Source organism: Oncorhynchus tshawytscha, linkage group LG12, assembly GCF_018296145.1.
Source record: "Oncorhynchus tshawytscha isolate Ot180627B linkage group LG12, Otsh_v2.0, whole genome shotgun sequence".
In the NCBI taxonomy this organism is placed as follows: Eukaryota; Metazoa; Chordata; class Actinopteri; order Salmoniformes; family Salmonidae; genus Oncorhynchus; species Oncorhynchus tshawytscha.
The window spans coordinates 62,338,163-62,360,338 of NC_056440.1; the positions used below are offsets into that span (position 1 = coordinate 62,338,163).

Sequence of the window (22,176 nt, forward strand, 5' to 3'; positions counted from 1 at the left end):
CTGTATTTATGTTGGTCATGTTTTACCAGTTACTTTCCCTGAAGTTCCATTATGTCTAAGGAGGCTGTGGACAGTTATTTCAGTAGGACACCCCTCTGTTCTTCCCAAACACAAAGTGGTGCTGACAATAGCAGTTTCATTTTGACCTTCTCCAGCTGCTCACCAGCTTGTATATCCTGGCACGAGCTTAGCTACGTGTCTGTTGTTCCGGTGCTGTTTATTTATTACATTTAAGGATGTTGTGGTTTCCTGGCTGATTAAATCCATACAGTAGGGTCTCTGAGGTCTCAGATGTTCTTTTTGCAATCTTATAGCCTGTAGCTTGAGTGGGTTAGGCTATTGATGTAATAACTGTAATATCTTATGGTTCACGAGTCGTGGCTGAACGACAACATGGATAACATACAACTGGCTGGGCTTTCCGTGCATCGGCAAGATAGAACAGCTGTCTCAGGTATGACAAGGGGTGGTGGTCTCTCTATTTTTTCAATAACAGCTGGTGCACAAAATCTAATATTAATGAAGTCTCAAGGTTTTGCTTGCCTGAGGGAGAGTATCTCATGATAAGCTGTAGACCACGCTATTTACCAAGAGATTGTGCTCAACGAGCTGTTTAAGGCTAGATGCAAACAAGAGCGCTCATCCAGCGGTGGCGCTCCTAGTGGTCGGGGACTTTTATGCAGTGAAACTTGAATCAGTTTTACGTAATTTCTACCAGCATGTTACATGTGCAACCAGAGGATAAAAACTGTAGACCACCTTTACTCCACACACAAAGCAGGAAGTGGTCAAATGACGCAGATGCTAAACTACAGGATTGTTTTGCTAGCAAAGACTGGAATATGTTCCATACACCACATCAGCCACTGGCTTCATCAATAAGTGCATCGATGACGTTGTCCCCATAGTGACCGTACGTACATACTCCAACCAGAAGCATTGGATTACAGGCAACATCTGCACTGAGCTAAAGAGTAGAGATGGCGCCAAAGAGGATGGCTGAAGTTTTACATGCCTGTAACCAATTGTGCTATTTTGTTATTTTTTTACTTATTTTATACATAATGTCTCTTATGACCAAAAATAACTTATTGATGTCAGAACTGGGATTGCCCACCACGAACTGGAAGAAGCTTTTTCCTTTAACCAGTCCCACGAGAAAGATATACTGCTCCCCCGGGAACAGGCCCAGATCCCGGTCATTTCCGTGAAGAAAAGATGGAGGAAAAGAGGATGCAGATTGGGCTGCCTTTTGAGAATCCGTAGGCGAGCAAGTAAATTCCCATTGCCATCAATTCTACTTACTAACATGCAATCATTGGAAAATAAAATTGATGACCTACGATTATCCTACCAACGGGATATTAAGAACTGTAATATCTAATGTTTCACAGAGTCGTGGTTGAACGACGACACGGATAATATAGAGTTGGAGGGATTTTCAATGCATCGGCAGAACAGAGAAGCTATGTCTGGTAAGACGAAGGGTGGGGGTGCTTCTTTTTGTCAACAACAGCTGGTGCGCGATGTCTAATATTAAAGAAGTCTTGAGGTATTGCTTGCCTGAGGTATAGTATAATTTGATAAGCTGTAGACCACACTATCTACCAAGAGAGTTCTCATCTATATTATTTGTAGCCGTTTATTTACCACCACAAAGAGATGCTGGCACTAAGACCGCACTCAACCAATTCTATAAGGCATAAGCAAACAAGAAAAGGCTCAGACAGAAGCTGCCCAGTGATGCGAGCCTACCAGATGAGCTAAATGCCTTTTATGTTCGCTTCGAGGCCCTTTACCACCTGGACAAACGGGAACACCTACGTGTGTATTCGGTGCATGTGACGAGTAAAGTTTGATTTGATTTAGAGCTGCCGCTTCAAGGTGCGGGACTCTAACCCGGACGCTTATAAGAAATCCCTCTATGCCCTCCGACAAACCATCAAACAGGCAAAGCGTCAATAAAGGACTAAGATTTAATTGTACTACACTGGCTCTGACGCTCGTCAGATGTGGCAGGGCTTGCAAACTATTACGGACTACAAAGGGAAGCACAGCCACAAGCTGCCCAGTGACACAAGCCTACCAGACAAGCTAAATTGCTTCTATGCTCTCTTCGAGGCAAGCAACACTGAAGCATGCATGAGAGCACCAGCTGTTCTGGATGACTGTGATGATCACGCTTTCTATAGCCAATTTTAGTAAGACCTTTAAACAGGTCAACATTCACAAGGTCGCAGGGCCAGAATAATTACCAGGATGTGTACTCCGAGCCTGCGCTGACCAACTGGCAAGTGTCTTCACTGACATTTTCAACCTGTCCCTGACCAAGTCTGTAATACCAACATGTTTCAAGCTGACCACCATAGTCCCTGTGCCAAAGAACACCAAGGTAACCTACCTAAATGACAACCGACCAGTAGCATTCACGTCTGTAGCCATAACTACACATCATGGCTCACATCAACACCATTATCTCAGAAACCCTAGACCCATTCCAATTTGCATACAACCCCAACAGATCCACAGATGATGCAATATCTATTGCTCTCCAAACTGCCCTTTTCCACCTGGACAAAAGGAACACCTACATGAGAGTGGTATTCATTGACCACAGCCCAGCATTCAACACCATAGTTTTCTCAAAGCTCATCACTAAGCTAAGGACCTTGGGTCTAAACACCTCCCTCTGCAACTGGATCCTGGACTTCCTGACGGGCCGCCCCCAGGTGGTAAGGATAGGTAACAACACATCTGCCACACTGATCCTCATCCCCCTCAGGGGTGAGTGTTCTGTCCCCTCCTTTACTCCCTGTTCACCCATGATTGCATGGCAGGGGGCGGCAGGTAGCCTAGTGGTTAGAGTGTTGGGCCAGTAACCGAAGGGTTTTTACCGAGCTGACAAGGTAAAAATCTGTCGTTCTGCCCCTGAACAAGGCAATTAACCCACTGTTACTAGGCCATCATTCTAAATAAGAATTTGTTCTTAACTGACTTGTCTAATTAAATTAAATAAAATGGCCAAGCACGACTCCAACACCATCATTAAGTTTGCCGAGGACACAACAGTGGTAGGCCTGATCACCGACAACGATGAGACAGCCTATAGGGAGGAGGTCAGGGACCTAGCAGTGTGGTGCCAGGATAACAACCTCTCCCTCAACGTGATCAAGACAAAGGAGATGATCATTGTATCATGTTGTAAGGTATGACCCAGGTGCAGACAGTGTTGGAGAAAATAAAGTTTATTCTTTAAACGGGCAGGCAAACGACAGGTCAAGGCAGGCAAGGGTCAATGATCCAGAGAGGGTGTAAGGCACCGGAACAGCAGGCGGGCTCAGGGTCAGGTCAGGCAGAGGTCGGTGATCCAGAGTAGAGGCAAAGGTACAGGACGGCTGGCAGGCTCAGGGTCAGGTCAGGTCTGGCAGAGGTCGGTGATCCAGAGTAGAGGTAAAGGTACAGGACGGTAGGCAGGCTCAGGGTCAGGTCAGGCAGAGGTCGGTGATCCAGAGTAGAGGTAAAGGTACAGGACGGCAGGCAGGCTCAGGGTCAGGACATGCAGTAAAGATCAACACCGGGAAACTAGAAAACAGGGAAAATAGCAAAGACAGGAGCAAGGGTAAACGCTGGTAGGTTTCAACGAACAAAACGAACTGGCACAGACAGACAGAAAACAGGTATAAATACCCAGGGAAAGATGAGCAACATCTGGAGGGGGGTGGAGACAAGCACAAGGACAGGTGAAACAGATCATGGCGTGACATGTTGACTACAGGAAAAGGAGGGCCAAGCACATTCTCATCGACGGGGCTGTAGTAGAGCAGGTTGAGAGCTTCAAGTTCCTTGGTCCAAACACACCAAGACAGTCGTGAAGAGTGCACGACAACTCCTATTCCCCCTCAAGAGATTGAAAAGATTTGGCATGGGTCCTCAGGTCCTCAAAAAGTTATACAGCTGCACCATCGAGAGCATCCTGTATCACCGCCTGGTATGTCAACTGCTCGGCCTCCGACCGCAAGGCGCTACAGAGGGTGGTACGTACGGCACAGTACGGCCCAGCCCTAAAAATTGCCAAAGACTCCAGCCTTCCTAGCCATAGACTGTTCTCTGCTACTGCATGGCAAGCGGTACCGGAGCACCAAGTCTAGGTCCTAAAGGCTCCTTAACAGCTTCTACTCCGAAGCCTTAAGACTGCTGAACAGCTAATCAAATGGTTACCTGGACTATTTGCATTGTCCCCCCCCCCCTTTTTATACTGCTGCTACTCTCTGTTTATTATCTATGCATAGTCACTTTACCTCTACCTACATGTACATATTACCTCAATTACCTCGACTAACCTGTGCCCCCGTACATTGACTCTGTACCGGTAACCCCTGTATATAGCCTCACTACTTATTTTATTGTTGCTTTTTAATGATTTGTTATTTTTATATTTATTTATTTATTCAGTTTATTTTAGTAAATACTTTCTAGCACTTATTTTTCTTAAAACTGCATTGTTGGTTAATGGCTTGTGAGTAAGCTTTTCACTGTAAGTTTACCTACACCTGTTGGTTAAGGGCTTGTGAATATGTGCCAAATATAATTGTATTTTATTTGATGTTTGCCCGTTTGTATGTAGGCCTAATGTAGTCCATGTTACATTTAGCCCATTGAAGGAATATTTTCTGCACAATAGCCTATCCATATTGGCATCTGATATCAGACCCCTTCTCCCCCTCCCAGCCAGGCTGATGGGCAGTAATGTTCCTCTGCAGTGACATGCTTTATGAGGAGGTAGAGGAGATTTTGGCTCAGCTTAGTCATTAAGAATCCCTTAGCGCTTAATGAAAGATTACTAACTATTACGTCTAGTGCCCTGGCCAAATTTTCAATTTAAAACACAGACCTTTACCATCCATTTAAAACACAGGCCATCCTGCCCCATCCCTCAATGTGATTGGACAGGCACTTTGTTTACTCCCAGAGTACAGCCCATAGACATACAGCGGACACAAAATGGCAGCCTTTCACTGGCCCTGAATTTATTATTAGCCAAGCGACTGCATGTTTTATTCTTCTTTTGTCAACATGGCATGTTAGCATAGTATGTGGCAAAGTACGTGTATGTTGTCAATTAGTGCGGTCGCGTATGTTTTGAAAAGAAGAGGATCACTGTTTGAGTCCAGTATGGCGACAGGGACAGTGGAGGACGATATACTGTTAGCACCACACTGACGTCAGTTTAACAAGCCGTTTTGAATATTATATATCCATAACTGCAGTATATACAATTCAATCCTGTTGTTGTCATGTTTTGGTGTATACAGTCCAGTGGCTGTGCTCAAATGAATGAGCTGTAGCATGACGTAGAGACTTGTTTAACCTTTAAAGGTTAATGGTCCTTCCCAGGAGGCCCGAGGGGCTCTGAAACAGTCCCAGTGCTAGGATCATGAACTCAGAGATCACAGAGCTGCAGAGAGAGAAACAGTATCTTACACACGTCGGACCGGAAAGGGACAGGCCTTTTAAGTCTAGTGTTCTGTATAGTGTTTTCCACCTCTTGTTGTTTCGGAAGATTTAGACATGTTTACTGTTGCTTAGAATTGGACATTGAATCAATGTCAAAATAGCGGTCCTTACAGAGATACAGGGGATCCTTTGACCGCTCACTGCTTGGTTTGACCTCTGATTCTTATGAGAATTTTATGGAAGACTCTTGAGCAGGGATGTATCAAAAGACAATAATAGAGGGGAATATATCTGTACGGGAAAAAGATAAGAACTGTCTCATTGTGGAGATGGTTTGTTTTTCTGTGTGATGAGAAACAGAAACGGTATACAATAATCTGTGTGCAGTAGGCTGGCTAATCTAACTCAATCCACTTTTAGATTCCTAATCATCTGTAATCTGGGACCAGACAGTCAGGAATCTGTAGTTAAGGGAGACTCCTCCTGATGTTACATCGTTGTGCATCAGGACAGAAAAACAACATAGAACTGTATGTTTAGGACAGTAAATAACAAAAGCTATACATAGTATTGCGTTCGTAAACCACTTAGAAACCGTTTCTGTATTCAAATGAATGTTGTGTTCTCCCCTCTCAGAGCCCTTTCCCAATTAGCCTTGTTGTTGAACTCTGACGCCAGTGATGGAATAATGGTGACTGCCCTTCAGACTATTAGTAGGAGCAGGGTTTGGCTGACTAAAAAGATTGAGATTAAAACAACAAGGTCGGTAGGTAGACAGCTGTCACAGATGAAGCAAACCCTGTTTTTCAGTTTCACTTACTGCCTTGTTACCTGCAGAAATGTTTAATGATTTATGTTTAATGAAATATGTTATATTTGATGTGATCAACTTGTTGATAATAGAATATGTGAAAAGAGATGTATTAAAAATGTATCTTGTTCCCTCCCACCTTTCTCCTCTGCTGTTCTTCCCCCTCCCCCTTCCTTTCAGTAGGTATAAAACTACCGGTCTGGGAGCAGTCCTGGATCAGCCCATTAATCAAGTTTTTATACAGACCCTTTTTGCAGGGTTTAATTATGAACCATAGGTTTGCTCTGAGAAAACAAAAAAACTATCTCATGCACCCAAATGAAATGCCGAGATGTATTCATTGGACAAGAACCCCTCTGAGCTCTCGACATGCACCCACTCTCCCTCCCTCTCCCTCTCTCCCCTGCTCTCTCTCTCGTTAAACACACACACAGCACACTCTCTCCTACCTCACACACGGACATTTGGGTGCCGCTGCAGCGTTTCGCTAGCTAGAGTTTTTTTTCTCCAAAGAAAAGTGCCTCTAGGGCGAACAACAAAATAATGTTGTGGTCCTGACTAACATTGAATGGATTAGCCATCTATTCTTGAGCACTAATGAGATTAGGGTGTCATTGCAGACATGGGTTGCAGCGGCATGGTACCTTTTGTTGAGCTTCGTGGGGAGTGTTTTCCCTGTCAGTCCTTCAGCGCTGGAAATGGCGTTCTGATGCTGAACAAGGAAGACGCGGTGCAGGCGGATGCCAGCGAATAGAAATTACATGTTTTCCATAAACTGGTTTGTGGTGTGGATTCCTAGTAGTGGTGGACAAAATGAAGTACCAGCAATACATAACGGTGATGCAGATGGCTATGGGGGTGACTGCCGTCAACAGAGACAATTGCATCCCTCCTAAGAGACAGATGTGGTGAGTATGGATTTCACCGTGTGGGGAACCGGGGTGATGCTGAGGAGAGGATTATAGCATAGTGTATCTACAGTCTACCGTATCACTCTTACCTAATGACAGCGGAGAGGAAGACAGAGAGACAGAGAGAGGAACCACACAGCCAACAATTATCTTGTTAGCTTTGTTGTCAAGGAGAGTGGGAGTCTCTCTTTGTAACATGCTTAGTTAGGATGAGCAGCAGCTGTTTGCGGAAGTCAGCTCAGCCTCCCTCTTTGTGCTCATTGTTGCCATGACTGTGGTAGTGGGCAGGGAGGAAGATTGTATGCCGGTATATGGTTGTATGCCGGTGTAAGGTTGTATATGTGTTCTCTGGGCAGGGGGATTGTTAGCCGATGCCGATACATGGTTGTATCTGTCATGTATGTGTTTCAGGCAGGGAGATTGTTATGCCTACTTGGTTGTATTTGTGCCTACACTATGTTATTTGGGCAGGGTGATAGAATGCCAGTAGCACATGGTTGTAATCTGTCTGTGAGTTTTTCAGGCAGAAAGATTACCTGTACATGGTTGTGTATCCCCTAATATGTTTGTATTGGGCAGGAGGGGGGGTAATTCCACTACATTCCAGTTGTATCTGTGCCTCTGTCTTGTTGGTGAACTAGTGGTGGCACATCCCTCTCAGAGGAAGAATTCACACATTAACTGTGATGATCTAGAATGATCCAGAAAAGATGAAAGACCAGGTGAAAGTAGTAAGTAATAAAGGCATTGTTATCTAGACACAATGTGTCAAATATGTCGGATACATTATATTTTAGTCTGATGAATACTGTGTGGACTCGATTTTGTCCCTGTCTTTGTGGCATTTCTAATTCCAGTACATTTGCCTTTCACACAGTCCACTTCCTTTCTCACCATGTCATTATTACACCCTTGTTAGAAATGGTAATACTACCCTGTGAAATCTGAATAATTATTGCTAACTTCATTTTTTGCTCTCTGCATCTTATTCAAATGAATAGCATGAAAATATGTAGCATGAAACATAATCTCCTTCTGTTATCAGTTATTGTTCAATACTACTGTAAAACAGGAATTACTGGTGCATGGTAAGCTATATCACTGGAAGGATTTCCTGTTGATGGGTGTATCTAATCATCAGAACCCCTGTCACGCTCTCTGTGGTGTGTGTCTACATCTCAGCCTTCCCACCGGTCTGTTGATAACCAGATTGACAAATAATCTCATTTACCATCCGTCCATTACACAGAACACGATTCGTCCATCCAGATGTGACCACCATACTATATTCACTTGACCTTATACCCCAGTGGTTTAGTTCAAGTTCAACCTATGGAAACGTGGAGTGGTTCTGTATTGTACTGCAGTAGTCACGGTAAGACCAGGACAAAGCCTTGTCAACTACCTGTGTTTGGTCGTTCTCCGAAACCCTTTTACTTAGTGTCTTAGTAACCACCTTATCATGAAATCAAACCCTTACTGCTGCAGGATAAATAAATCATGTTTATGAAAACATTCCAACTCTGTGTGTGAAGAAGATTCCAGATCTGCAGTCAAAAAGCCTCAGATTGGGAGTGGGAAGAATGTTTTCTCTTCTAGAATGTGCTCCTCCTCTCTTTGTGTGAATGCTGTCACTAGTGTTGAGAGAGCAGCAGCAAGCACTGAGGTTCTTTTTTTCACACTGCTCCCTTAAGAGAGGCCGTGCTGTGCGATGGGTCTCAGGGTCATCCCATCCCATGGTGGGGGGAGGGGGATACCCATTAAAATGAGATTACGATATTGCCTGATGGACTGCCCCAAGCAGAAGCCAGCTAGCCCCTGCTAGGCTAACTTCCTGTTGTTTTGTATTGAGTCATTGGCCAGAATGGTTGTAATCTCCTCTCAGCTGGTTTATGGCACTAAAGGGAACAGATTAAATTGGGTTTATTGACTTGTGGCTGCCCCTATCCCCACCCCCATACAGTGCCTTCACCTCATGGGGGGGGGGGGCATTTGAATCAGGCATCATTTAAGACGGTTGTAAGTGGGCTTATCATACACAGCAGGGTGCTCTCAGTGGAGCCAACACTGACCACATTAAAAAGGATAGGAGGATGGCTGTTAATATACACTAAGTATACAAAACATGAAGGACACCTGCTCTTTCCATGACATAGACTGACCAGGTGAATCTTGGTGAAATATATGATCCCTTAACGATGTCACTTGTTAAATCCACTTCAATCAGTTTAGATGAAGGGGAGGACACATGTTAAGCCTTGAGACAGTTGAGACATGGATTGTGTATGTGTGCCATTCAAGGGTGAATAGGCAAAACAAATATATTTAAGAGCCTTTGAACGGGGTATGGTAGTAGGTGCCAGACGCACCGGTTTGTGCCAAGAACTGCAATGCTGCTGGTTTTTTCACACTCAACAGTTTCTCGTGTGTACAGGCCATGCTCGACCACCCAAAGGGCTTCCAGCAAACTTGACACAATGGTGGGAAGCATTAGAGTCAACATCCCTGTGGAACACTTACGACACCTAGTAGAGTCCATGCCCCGATGATCGATCTCTCTCTCTCTCTCTCTCTCTCTCTCTCTCTCTCTCTCTCTCTCTCTCTCTCTCTCTCTCTCTCTCTCTCTCTCTCTCTCTCTCTCTCTCTCTCTCTCTCTCTCTCTCTCTCTCTCTCTCTCTCTCTCTCTCTCTCTCTCTCTCTCTCTCTCTCTCTCTCTCTCTCTCTCTCTCTCTCTCTCTCTCTCTCTCTCTCTCTCTCTCTCTCTCTCTCTCTCTCTCTCTTAAATCAGATTAATACATTCTCTGAATTTGTGTAGTTGATGCCCAAAAACAGTAGTTTTCCCTTCACACACAGACCAACGAACGGTGCATTAATTCAGCAAGCACAGAGCCCATGTTCGGGGCCTTCAAGACCTCATGTTAATGTAACTGCGATCATTGCTCCTAAAAAAAGCCTGACTGGAGGAGCAATGACAACAAGACCTATCAGACATGTATCCCCTCCAGGAAGATACAGACGTGGAGAAGCATAACTGTGAGTCAAAGATTCTCCCGGCCAGATTGACTCATGCCTGTCATGAAGACTCACAGGAGGCTGACAAGATGGAATCAGTCACTGGACCACAAACACCGGAGGACATGACAAACTAGCTAACCACATGTCCCTTTCTCATATGAACTTGGTAATGTCCTCTAGACTGGGCTTTTTATATTTCTCTTTAAGAGACTACATCCAGCTTTCTCAAGTGAATAGATCACGAATCTAGGAAGTATGACAAGGTGACTCAACTACCCTACTTTTTCTGTTTCTTTCTAGTAAGAAAAGAGAAAGAAACCGAACTGGAGTTAGCTCACACTCAGTGAGATGCCCTGCGGCTCTCACCTTGCCGGTTAGGGTTAGGGAAGGCTTCGTCCTCACCTCAGTGCAGTCCATGGACAGATCCCCCATCACCCAGATGCTGAGCAGATGTTCCTGCCCTACTGCTCAATTATTACCCTTACATTAAATGTACACACGGTTAGTCAGAGCCTAGTGTCAACCTGGACTTGGGTTAATACACTTTACACTCCATTACCAGACATTATGCCAAGCTGTGCTTTTATTGTAAGTGTTTCACCCTCTCTAATAAGGAGGATCTACTGCACGTGGAGAAGTGATCAGGAAAGATGAGGCGTGTGGCTACAGTGTGCTGTGTTGATGGTGGGTCTTTATGTGCCTCTCCACAGGGGTCACCACAGTGTTCGGATGTAACCGTTGGCCTGTCATGTTAGATGCAGGTCTAAATGCCTAATCTGTCTATCCATCTGGCTAGCCTACCTAATCAGGGTGGCGATCCCTCTGATCCGACCTGCCTTGCGTCCTTTCTCCTGGCCACCTCATGAGTTTAAATAACGCCTGCGTTTTTTTTCTCCCCAATTATATTTTCCACTTGGTTTAATATGCTTTGCTTTGTTTTGGCCCTTTCATATTATTATTATTTTTTTTACACATCATGACATTGTTAATCTCAGGGATGCAAATGGGATGCAGCAAAATGCCTCTCTAGTCATCCCACGCTCCAGGAGGGATGAAGCCTGTAGTGGATGAGTAATGTGTTGTACTGGTGGAGCTCAGGGGATGTTAGGTCCGGCCAGGCTTAGCCAGGAGAGTCTATAGTAGACCACGTGCTGACCGTACTGTCCTTCAGTCCCTCTCAGTCTCTCTCAGGCTCTCTCACTCCCTCTCAGTCTCTCTCAGTCCCTCTCAGTCTCTCTGAATCCCTCTCAGTCTCTCTGAATCCCTCTCAGTCCCTCTGAGGCCCTCACAGGCCCTCTCATGCCCTCTCAGGCTCACAGGATGAAACATAGGCCTTCTCAGTGCAGTGAGTTTCTGTAATGGCCCAGATACAGTTATTGATGTGTCTGCTGTGTTCTTTCTTCCTCCTCCAACAGAAAAGCCTGAGACAGAGGTATCAGACTCATTCTCTGGCCTTTGCTGTCTCGGTTAAGTGCAGACGATTGTTCTGCAGGGTGCACGCTGTGTGAGGAACGGTCATAACTAAATACTTCAGAGGTACTTGAACATTGTAATGCTGAAGGCCCTAGTCCTTTCCCATTGGATATAGACACAATGGCTATACAGCAAGCTAGCTTTGATCGTAACTCTTAAGCATTGGGTCTCCCTAGTGGCGCAGCGATCTAAGGCACTGCATCACAGTGCTAGAGGCGTCACTACAGACCCTGATTCGATTCCAGGCTGTATCACAACCGGCCGTGATTGGGAATCCCATAGGGTGGCGCACAATTGGCCCAGCGTTGTCCAGGTTAGGGTTTGGTCAGGGTAAGCCGTCATTGTAAATAAGAATTTGTTCTCAACTGATTTGCCTAGTTAAATCAAGGTTAAAGAAATAACTACAAAAATTCAAGGTTGAATAGCATAAATAAAGTCCAACAGAACTATTGTGCTTTGATTATGGAGCTATATGCTCAAGTCCTACAAAGCCCAAACTTTCTGACACTCCATGCATAGACTCTGAACAGGGAGTTGATAGTTTAATATTTTATATATAGAGCACAGAAAATAGAGACATGCGTTTGTTGCTTTCATGTTTATGATCTGTGTAGCTACAATCCAGTTTCTTTTGAATGTGTTTTTCGAGACAGCTGAGAACAATTTCAACAGCAATGTCTTTCTCATGTGAAGGTCAACGGAAGGTGACATAAGACCTAAGGATGTGTTTGATCATCATCACCACAATGATTAAATGAAGTCTACTCATCCCACAGCTGAACCATGGAGCTAGTCTGGACCCAGTAGCTTAAGGTAGTTACTGTAGGGCAGGGGTGTCAAACTCGATCCACGGAGGGCTGAGTGTCTGCGCATTTTTGTTTTTTCCTTTCAATTGAAAGAGCAATATGTAACTTTTTGTGCGAACCGACCAAATTCTCATAGAAATGTGTGTTAAAAATCTGTCATTCTCATTGCAAGCATGTCTAAGAAGAGGTAGATATGTTCTATGTGCGCTATTTCTATGCTTCCCTTGCTTAAAGTTGCAATATGTCACTTTTTGGGGCGAACCAACCAAATTCACATAGAAATGTGAGTTATAGATATGTCATTGTCATTGAAAGCAAGTCTAAAAATCTGTAGATGTGTTATGTGTGTGCTATTTCTATGCTTCCTGTTCGTAAGTTTAGCTTTTGTGTCTTTTACTTTTGGTTTTGTACACCAGCTTCAAACAGCTGATAATACAATATTCTTGGTTATGGAAAATATATTTTACAGTGGTTTAGATGGAACAATGATTCTCTACACTATACTTGCTTGTTTTGTCACGTAAACTGAAATTAGGCGAACTATTCGAATTTTAGCAACCAGGAAATGGCGGAGCAATTTCTGCATAGTGCATCTTTAAGCACTAGTTCCTTACTAATTAGTGACCTTAATTCATCAATCAAGTACAAGGGAGGAGCGAAAACCCGCAGACACTCTGCCCTCCTTGGAATGAGTTTGACACTTGTGCTGTAGGATGTATGTATCAGTCAGTGTGCTAGTTGTGACACTGTGTTGCTCTGTACCATTCAGCCCCACAGCACATTTGTTTTACTTCCTGTGTTCCAAGGTCAAGGACTTATAGCACTGCTGTCAGGTATCACTTTTCACTGACTACCCAGATAGGCCATGTTGATGATGTAAAATAGTCATTTAGCTTTTCTAATGTCCACTTACCGAATCATGTCAAATCTAATCATCCATATTGTTTTTGATAATTAGTTCACCTTGTCGACACTGATTATCTTAAAATGTGTATCTGGCATCAAAGACGTATAGGTCATCATTATTATCACTACTAATGTACTAGTGCTTCCAAAATACCTACTGTCCTATTTGAGTGAATGGACATGCTGGGTATGATGTGAACCGCATGGTGAGGACAGTGGACTTAAACTGCCGCTTTTCAAAACCATTAGCGCTATTGGGGTGATGATATAACTATATCCATGTCTTTTAAAATGCGTCAGTGCTGAATCAGAGACTATCCATAATAGATGTTTAGGGGCAAAAGCTCCAGGATGTCGTAATGTTATGTATTCACTACCCAGTAAAAGAAACCTTGTCTCAAAGCATTCCGTATTATTCTGTATGGAAATCCGAGACACTCCATTTAGTATGATATGTTACAAATTACAATTTGCAAATATATATTTAGAATTTCCAAAACGTATGATATGTTACAAATTCTAGCTAGGTGGCTAACATTAGCTAGCTGGCTAATGTTAGTTAGGCAAGGGGTTAGGGTTAAGTTTAGGAGTTAGGTTAAAGGGTTAGCTAAAAGGGTCATGGTTATGGTTAGGGGAAGGGTTAGCTAACATGCTAAGTACATGCAAAGTAGCTAAAAATTAGTAAGTAATTGAAAGTTGGTAATACGCTAAAATGCCCAATTTGTCCGAGATTACATTCTAACTCGCAACCATTAGGTTGCTAGACGTTCGCGTTATACGCCCACCAATCCACCAGGACCAACCACCCTACTTTCGTCTGTCTTATGTAACCATAACATATCATACTAACTTGAGTGTCTAGGATTTACATTTACTATGTTACGTCTAGTCTATGAGACCAGGCTTGTATAAGACGTGTGGATCAAGAACCACGCTGAGGTTGTCTGTAAAATGCTGTGATGACCTCTTCAGTCCTCTTCAGATTCTCTGTTTCTGGACAAATCTTCATGTAATATTCATAAACTTCACCTCTCGCAAGAGTTACTTGCTTACATTTTTTTTTTTTAATATTCATTTTTCTTAGAGTTGAGGCCTTGTTTGTTGTAAGGGTACACAAGGGATAGGACAAACAGTGTTTGAGTCTAAGCTGCTCAAAATCTTGCTGCATTACCCCACAATGGCAAGGAAAGCAGTCCATATTTGCACATGCGGCAAGTTTATTTCTGTTTCGTTGGAACACATAGTTCGCAAAGTATTCACTCTCACAAGGACTCTTCTGTGTGCTTTAGTTTCATGTAGATGGGTTAGTAGAGTGTACCACATAGAGCTTCTGCATGGTCCCTCTGCATGGGCCAGTTCATCCAGAGGTACTGTACCATGATCAGTGCTCCATCCATAGCCTGTATCAGAGCAGAGAGAGAGCACAGCTACAGTGCCAGACCATCCATCTGAATGCAAGTCTTTCATTCTTAGAAATTCACTCCAGAACCCCACAGGACTTTCTACGCTGCCACTCGGCTGTATGAATGGAGTCCCCTCTTCACAGCTGCTATGTACAGTAAGACTCTGGGATTGTGGTTGTCAGATGCTCCTCCAGATTGAATGCAGTGTGTGTGAGTGAGTGAGTGAGTGAGTGAGTGAGTGAGTGAGTGAGTGAGTGTGTGTGAGTGAGTGAGTGAGCACTCTGTTAGCTTTGAGAGTAAATCCCTGGTGTGCTTGGGCTGGGATGGTCAGTAGCGGGGGAGTGAAGAGGTCATGGGAGAGAAGCCCAGGCAGCTTCCAGCCTCTACATCAGGGCTGCTGCCCATCAGCCATCATCACGGGGCCAGAGCAGGGAATGTGATGCCAGGCAGGGCACTGAGGGGAGGCAGTCCCCAGGCTTGTCCTAGAGGTTTTTGGTTTCGGGAGCCAGTAACTTCAGTGCCCGTGAATACATCAGCATGTGTATGGCCCTATCACGAATCAACAGAGATAAAACAGGCCTCTGTGCTATTCTCTCTTATCTTGCATCTCTTCTGAATCTGTTGAGACAGTCAGTGGTACCAACATACACAAGGCACTTATTATATTGGTCTTGTGCTCTGTTTGATGCTCATCGTTTTTCTTTGAATTCAAAGTAAAGAATGTTTCTTCTTGTGAGGAGCTTTGTTGCGTTGTGAATAAACGTTAACAGCAGAAGATTCGACCCTGTCTTGTTGTCTTTATAGAATCACCTCTCAAAAGACCCATTTCACGATCCATACCATTTACTGCTCACAAAAGCAAAGGAGGTGTGTATCAGTGCAGCCCTGAGGTCTAACTTTATGCAGGTCGAAAGTGCTTACTATACATGCCGTGACATTACTTGAATAAGTAATCAACTTGCAGAAGGGAGGGCTAGGTAGTCAGCACTATTGTATTGCAGTAATGTCACTAAATCACTCTATACCCAGAGCTCTAGTGCTGCTGCAGCTGTAGTTGGAGCCATTTCAAATAATGTTTACAGAGCCAATTACAAACCTTTAGGAGCTTAATCATGATTTCCCTACAATCTTTGACACAGAGTTATACCACTATACCACTATGCCTGTTTGATTCCTAAACTCAGAGGGCTATAGCAGTTTTAGGCTGTTTGACTGTGGGACCGGTTATGAGTATAAAGGTTATAGTTTCCCCCAAGCAGCAGCCGCATAAATGATCCGCTGTGACGGAACAGCCTCCAGAAGCCCCGATCCTCTCCAACATCTGGATTCCCGCAGGCTGGGGGTCTGTGGGGGGATGAGTGTAGCCCTGGGCCCTGGCGGTTCTGTTTAGCTAGCGGTTCTCTTCAGAGGGAGAGTGTGGCGGTGCATGGTAGAGCCTAGCTCTGGCTGAATAATGGAGGAGTAGGAAGGATGCTCCATACCTCAGTCCCCCAGGGGTCACATGACATTACACCCAATTATGCACACTTGCCTTGAATGCTACTCAACCCAACAGGGAAAAGTGTCCATTAAAGAAATGAAGAGAAAAGGGAGAAAACGTAGTGATCTATTCTGTATTCAGCTGTGTCTCTGCTGTCTCAATGCTGCCAGCATTGAGCTTTGTCCATCCATTTTGAAAGTGTGTGGTGTAGTGGTGATTGTGTATGTATGTATTGTATGTGAACACTAATGTGGTGTCTCTGTCCCTCTGTCTCCCTCTGTGTTCCAGGGTGACTCCCACAGATGGATTGTCAGGGATAGGTGCCACGGGGATAGGCACCGCGGCTTCATCCGCTGCCATTACGGAAGCGCAGGATTCAGCAGAAGCAGCTGCAGAAGATGCTGCAGCTGCTCGTGCCGCTGCTCGTGCCGCTGCTCGTGCAGGTGCTGTGTGTGGTTCTGGTGCTATAGGAGGATGCAGTGTAATGTTTGCCACCTCCACACTCTCGCTCCCCATGACCCAGGGCAAGCCCTCCCTCCGCAGGATCAAGGGCCGTATTCACCGCAGCAAGAGCCTGGACAGCATAGACCTGCTCGACTCCAATGTAAGTTCTAAACGGGCTGAAATGTGTGTTTGCTTTCTAATTATAGTTAACTGAGGACATGGATAATGTGTCACTCTAAAACTCATGGATAATATAAATTATCGTAATGCTGCTTAAATGCTATTCTCTAAACCCCCTGCAGTTGGTCATGAATCTAAGCAAACTCTTTAACTATTACCAAAAGGTACTGAAGAGACCATTTAAAAGGGAAATGGTTTTCATCTTTCCCTGCCAAAATGTCAAACCTGATGACTATCTTTACTGTACAAATGGGCTTTTCAGTTCATGTAAGTGCCTACAGGTAAGTTCAAATAAGTGCGTACAAGAGAATATTCATAGGGGTATGTTATTAAACTAAATCAAGAATATTGTCACGTAACTTCATGGTTATCTGGGGACAAATAGTACATTCTTCACCATCAGCAAATTAAGTTGACATTTTACCCCTTTTTAAAATATTTGTAAATAGGGCCTGCTACCTTTTAACTGTTAGGAAAGATACAACCACCTGGCTGCATTATTTGGTTCCCTTAGGGAGGTTTTCTAATAGAGTGTGGTGTAAAGCAAAGCTTTGATCTCTGTCCTCATACATGAAAAGCAATTGCTCTTTGAACCGATACAGGCTGAACTGATTTCTATAGGCTCTACTATAGACATATATATCACTGACAATTGGAAGCCTCCCACTTACTCAGTGATAGTCTGTAAGTACAGTGCCTTCAGAAATTATTCACACCCCTTGACTTTTTCCACATTTTGTTGTGTTACAGCCTGAATCTAGAATGGATTAAATATCCCTTTGAGCATGGTGACGTTATTAATTACACTTTGGATGGTGTATCAGTACTTCCAGTCACTACAAAGATACAGGCGTCCTTCCTAACTCAGTTGCCGGAGAGGAAGGAAACCGCTCTGGGATTTCACCATGAGGCTAATGGTGATTTTAAAAGAGTTACAGTTTAATGGCTGTGATTGGAGAAAACTGAGGATGGATGAACAACAGAAGGAAAAGAAGGAAGCCTGTACAGAATAAAACATATTCCAAAACATGCATCCTGTTTGCAACAAGGCACTAAAGTAAAACTGCAAAATATATGGCAAAGAAATTAACATTATGTCTTGAATACAAAGCATTATGTTGTTTGGGGCAAATCCAACACAACACATCACTTAGTACCACTCTTCAGATTTTCAAGCACAGTGGTGGCTGCATCATGTTATGGGTATGCTTGTCTTCCGTAAGGACTAGGCAGTTTTTGAGGATAAAAAATGAACAGAATAGAGCTAAGCACAGGCAAAATCCCAGAGAAAAACTTGGTTCAGTCTGCTTTCCAACAGGCACTGGGAGACAAATTCACCTTTCAGCAGGTTAATAACTTAAAACACAAGGCCAAATATACACTGGATTTGCTTACCAAGACGACATTGAACGTTCCTGAGTGGCCTAGTTACAGTTTTGACTTAAATTGGCATGAAAACCTATAGAAAGACTTGATGTCTAGCAATTTTTTAATTAGGCATTATGGGGTATTGTGTGTAGATGGGTGTGAAAAAAATCTATTTAATCCATTTTGAATTCAGGCTGTAACAACATGTGGAATAAGTCAAGGGGTGTGCATACTTTCGGAAGGCACTGTATATAGTTATTATGTGGCCCCTCTCAGAGATGGCACACCAGTTATATTAGAAAGCTTGTACGGAAAGGGAAGCAGTGCAATGCAGCCTTGTTAATCATTCTCAGCGACACACACACACACACACACACACACACACACACACACACACACATACACACACATACACACACATACACACTCTGCCAGAACACCTTCAGTTATGCAATATGTGTCTTCTGTCAGTTTACCATTGAGTTCTGTGAACCCTAAAGCATTCCATATGTCACTGGCTGACTGAGTGAGTGATTTATTCTTCTAAAAAAGAGTAATCTGATAAATAGTAAGCTGCTTGAATCAAGCTCTAAAAACCATGACAACCCTGGGAATCTGCAGTAGCTGAGAGCAGCTTGGCTTGGCTGGCAGTTGGTTTCTCCTCTCTGGTCATCTCATATGAATTGCTCTGAATGGGGAGAGGGGGATGGGTGTCGGAAAAGCAACCACCGGTTTATGAAGTGAGAGCATGCCAACTTGCCACTAATGCACAATAATGCTGCTTTTTTAGGGCCACTGGAACACACAGGACATTTCATGCATTCAAACAGCCAACTCTCTTACATAGCCAACATTTTGTAACATTCACCTTACATAAATACACACAGATTTGCACTTCCTTTAGATGTAACACCTGTCATGACACATCTTGTGTTTACTGCGCCACCCTCACTAGAATCCCTTTGATACAAACACAGACTCAGACATTACCCAGTGGAAGAGGAGCCTAAACTAACAGCTGTATCTGCTTATTTTGTGTTTTTGATGAGGATGTAATTGGGAGATCATGTATTTTGGTAAGGGCTCATAATTTGGCACCTCCACAGCAGCCGGCCTGTCCTCATGTGTCTGGGTAGGGGCTCATTATTCGCCACCTACACAGCAGCCGGCCTGTCGTCTGTGCATGAGAGGGACTCATTATGACTAAATTTAGAAAAAGCACCATTTGCATTTTACAGAAGTTAATCCATTATTGATGTGGTGGAGCTGGAGGTGGCAGTAATGGACCAGATGTTGGTCTAGGTGGCACAGAGCAGCATGGCTTTCCTGACTGGATACACATTCACACACGTACTGTTAGGTTCTGACAAACATAGTGATAAACTAACGGGCATCTAGTGAAAGCTCAAACCAAGTTTATTCACCCAATGGGCCAAACATCTGAAAAGACCAAGACCTGATTCCACCAGCACACGTATTTATACTCTCCTATTAGGCTGAGCCTCCTCCTTGTACATTTAGACAGCCAATACATCTTTGTTGCTAGGTAGGAAGTTAAGTGATGTGTGTAATAGAACTGTTCCTTCTCCCTTCATCTGACCTGACCTCGCCCCCCATTCCTCACTAATCTACAGCTATCCAATCAGTGACCGCAGCCAAGTGATTGCCTTTTCCCTCACTTAGTAACTTTCCAGACCCATACTTCTTATCCAACCTCCATTTGTAGTTATTATGGATCCCCATTAGCTGCACTCTTCTTGGGTTCCAGCTAAATTAAGGCAGTTTATACAATTTTAAAAACATTACAATACATTCACAGATGTCACAACATACTGTGTGTCCTCAGGCCTCTACTCCACCACTACCACATATCTACAGTACTAAATCCATGTGTATGCATAGTGTGTATGTTATCGTGTGTGTGTGTGTGCCTATGTTTGTGTTGCTTCACAGTTCCCGCTGTTCCATAAGGTGTTTTTTAATCTGTTTTTTTAAAATCTAATTTGACTGCTTGCGTCAGTTACATGATGTGGAATAGAGTTCCATGTTGTCATGGCTCTATGTAGTAATGTGTGCCTCCCATAGTCTGTTCTGGACTTGGGGATTGTGAAGAGACCTGTTGTGGGGTATGCATAGTGCGTATGTAGTTTGTAGCTGTGTGCCAGTCGGTGCATTCAACATGTCAATACCTCTCATAAATAAAAGTAGTGATCAAGTCAATCTCTCCTCCACTTTCAGCCAGGAGAGATTGACATGCATGTTCCTAGGCCGTCATTGAAAATAAGAATTTGTTCTTAACTGACTTGCCTAGTTAAATAAAGGTAAAATAAAAATATGTTTTGACCATGACAGTTTACAATATAGGGTTACTCCAAGCAATTTCGTCATCTCAACTTGCTCAATTTCCACATTATTTATTACAAGATTTAGTTGAGGTTCAGGGTTTAGTGAGTGTTACAATGCTTTTAGTTTTAGAAATATTTAAGGCTAACTTATTCCTTGCCACCCCCTCTAAAACTATCTGAAGCTCTTTCTTGAGTATTGCAGTCATTTCAGTCGCTGTAGTAGCTGTATAGTGTTGAGTCATCCGCATACATAGACACTCTGGCTTTACTCAAAGTCAGTGGCATGTCGTTAGTTAAAAATGTAAAAAGCAAGGGGCCTAAACAGCTACCCTGGGGAATTCCTGATTCTAACTGGATTATATTTGAGAGGCTTCCATTAAAGAACACCCTCTGTGTTATGTTAGACAAGTAACTCTTTATCCACATTATAGCAGGGGGTTTAAAGCCATAACACATAAGTTTCCAGCAGCAGACTATGATCGATAATGTCAAAAGCTGCACTGAAGTCTAACAAGACAGCCCATTGATCCCACCATATACATTCCTCATACATGTAATCATTAACTTCTAGTATAGCAAGTATTTAAAGCTACAATCCAGCAATACACACGCACTAGTGTTACACGTTATAGTGAAACGTCTGTGCTTTTTTTATTCTAGAACATGAAAAATGGTTTGGTACTAGAATTTTTGTTACTTTCGATACTTCTATCAAATGTGTCTCACGTCGTCTACTGATTGAGAGTGCATCAAGTCTGTCTATCAGCGCAGCCGATGTCACCATAGCTCGAGAGCCCCGTGCCTGGTCAACTTCCTCATTGCTAGCTCTAGCCTGCCATGGAGAACCACTGAACTCACTGAGATTCTGGGCTGTATCACCACTTATTCTGTATTGAAGTTAACACACTTGAATAATGCAACACGGCAGAACTTTTCCCAAAACAATGTCCAGTACATGCTAGAACACTACAATGCAAGAAGATCTTTGTAGGCTACATTTCCTTGCTAGCTTACAGATGAAGCCAACATCAATTCACTAGAGTACCTTGTTTGTGATAATATGCAAACCATAACGCAATATATTGCTGATTACTAAGCTGATTGTCACCAAAAATTGTATTCATTCACTTCGTCTTCCTCCACCTCATGTCTCTCCCAGTCAAGATTATCTTTGCTCGAGCCTTGAACGGACTCTGTGTGTGAATGACATCATGGGTCTTAAAGAGATTGCTTCTTCTATACAAATGTTGTTGATCAGTATAATAAAATAAGTCAGTAGCCTCGTGAAATCAGCCAAAACAAGATCAGTAATTTAATACATACACACAATACATCCAAACTGACAGAGCTTGAGAGGATCTGCAGAGAAGAATAGGAGAAACTCCCCAAATACAAGTGTGCCAAGCTTGTAGAGTCATACCCAAGAAGACTCAAGTGAGTAAAGGTGAGTAAAGGGTCTGAATACCGAATTAACTGTTGTTGTTTTTTCTCGCTTTGTCAGTTCTCTGACATTTACCCCTCTCTTTCAATCTCATTTGTGATAGTGATATGGTGCTCCAAATCTTTCAGTGAAGAACACT

At 43.4% G+C, this 22,176-nt stretch overlaps 1 protein-coding gene across 13 annotated transcripts in view; it reads left to right on the forward strand.

Moving 5' to 3' along the window:
* Positions 1-6,740: 6,740 nt before the first annotated feature.
* LOC112235723 (tight junction protein ZO-1-like) overlaps positions 6,741-22,176 on the forward strand; it is a 144,875-nt gene continuing 129,439 nt past the window's right edge. For 8 of the 13 annotated variants that reach the window (XM_024404205.2, XM_024404214.2, XM_024404215.2 and 5 more), the window contains exons 1-2: positions 6,742-7,173; positions 16,548-16,863. In XM_024404205.2, the coding sequence (XP_024259973.2) occupies positions 7,079-7,173; positions 16,548-16,863 (411 nt within the window). In that variant the 5' untranslated portion in view covers positions 6,742-7,078. Of the gene's footprint in view, positions 7,174-16,547; positions 16,864-22,176 lie in introns of all 13 variants that reach the window. The other 5 variants (XM_042330872.1, XM_024404219.2, XM_024404220.2 and 2 more) reach the window with 2 other exon arrangements.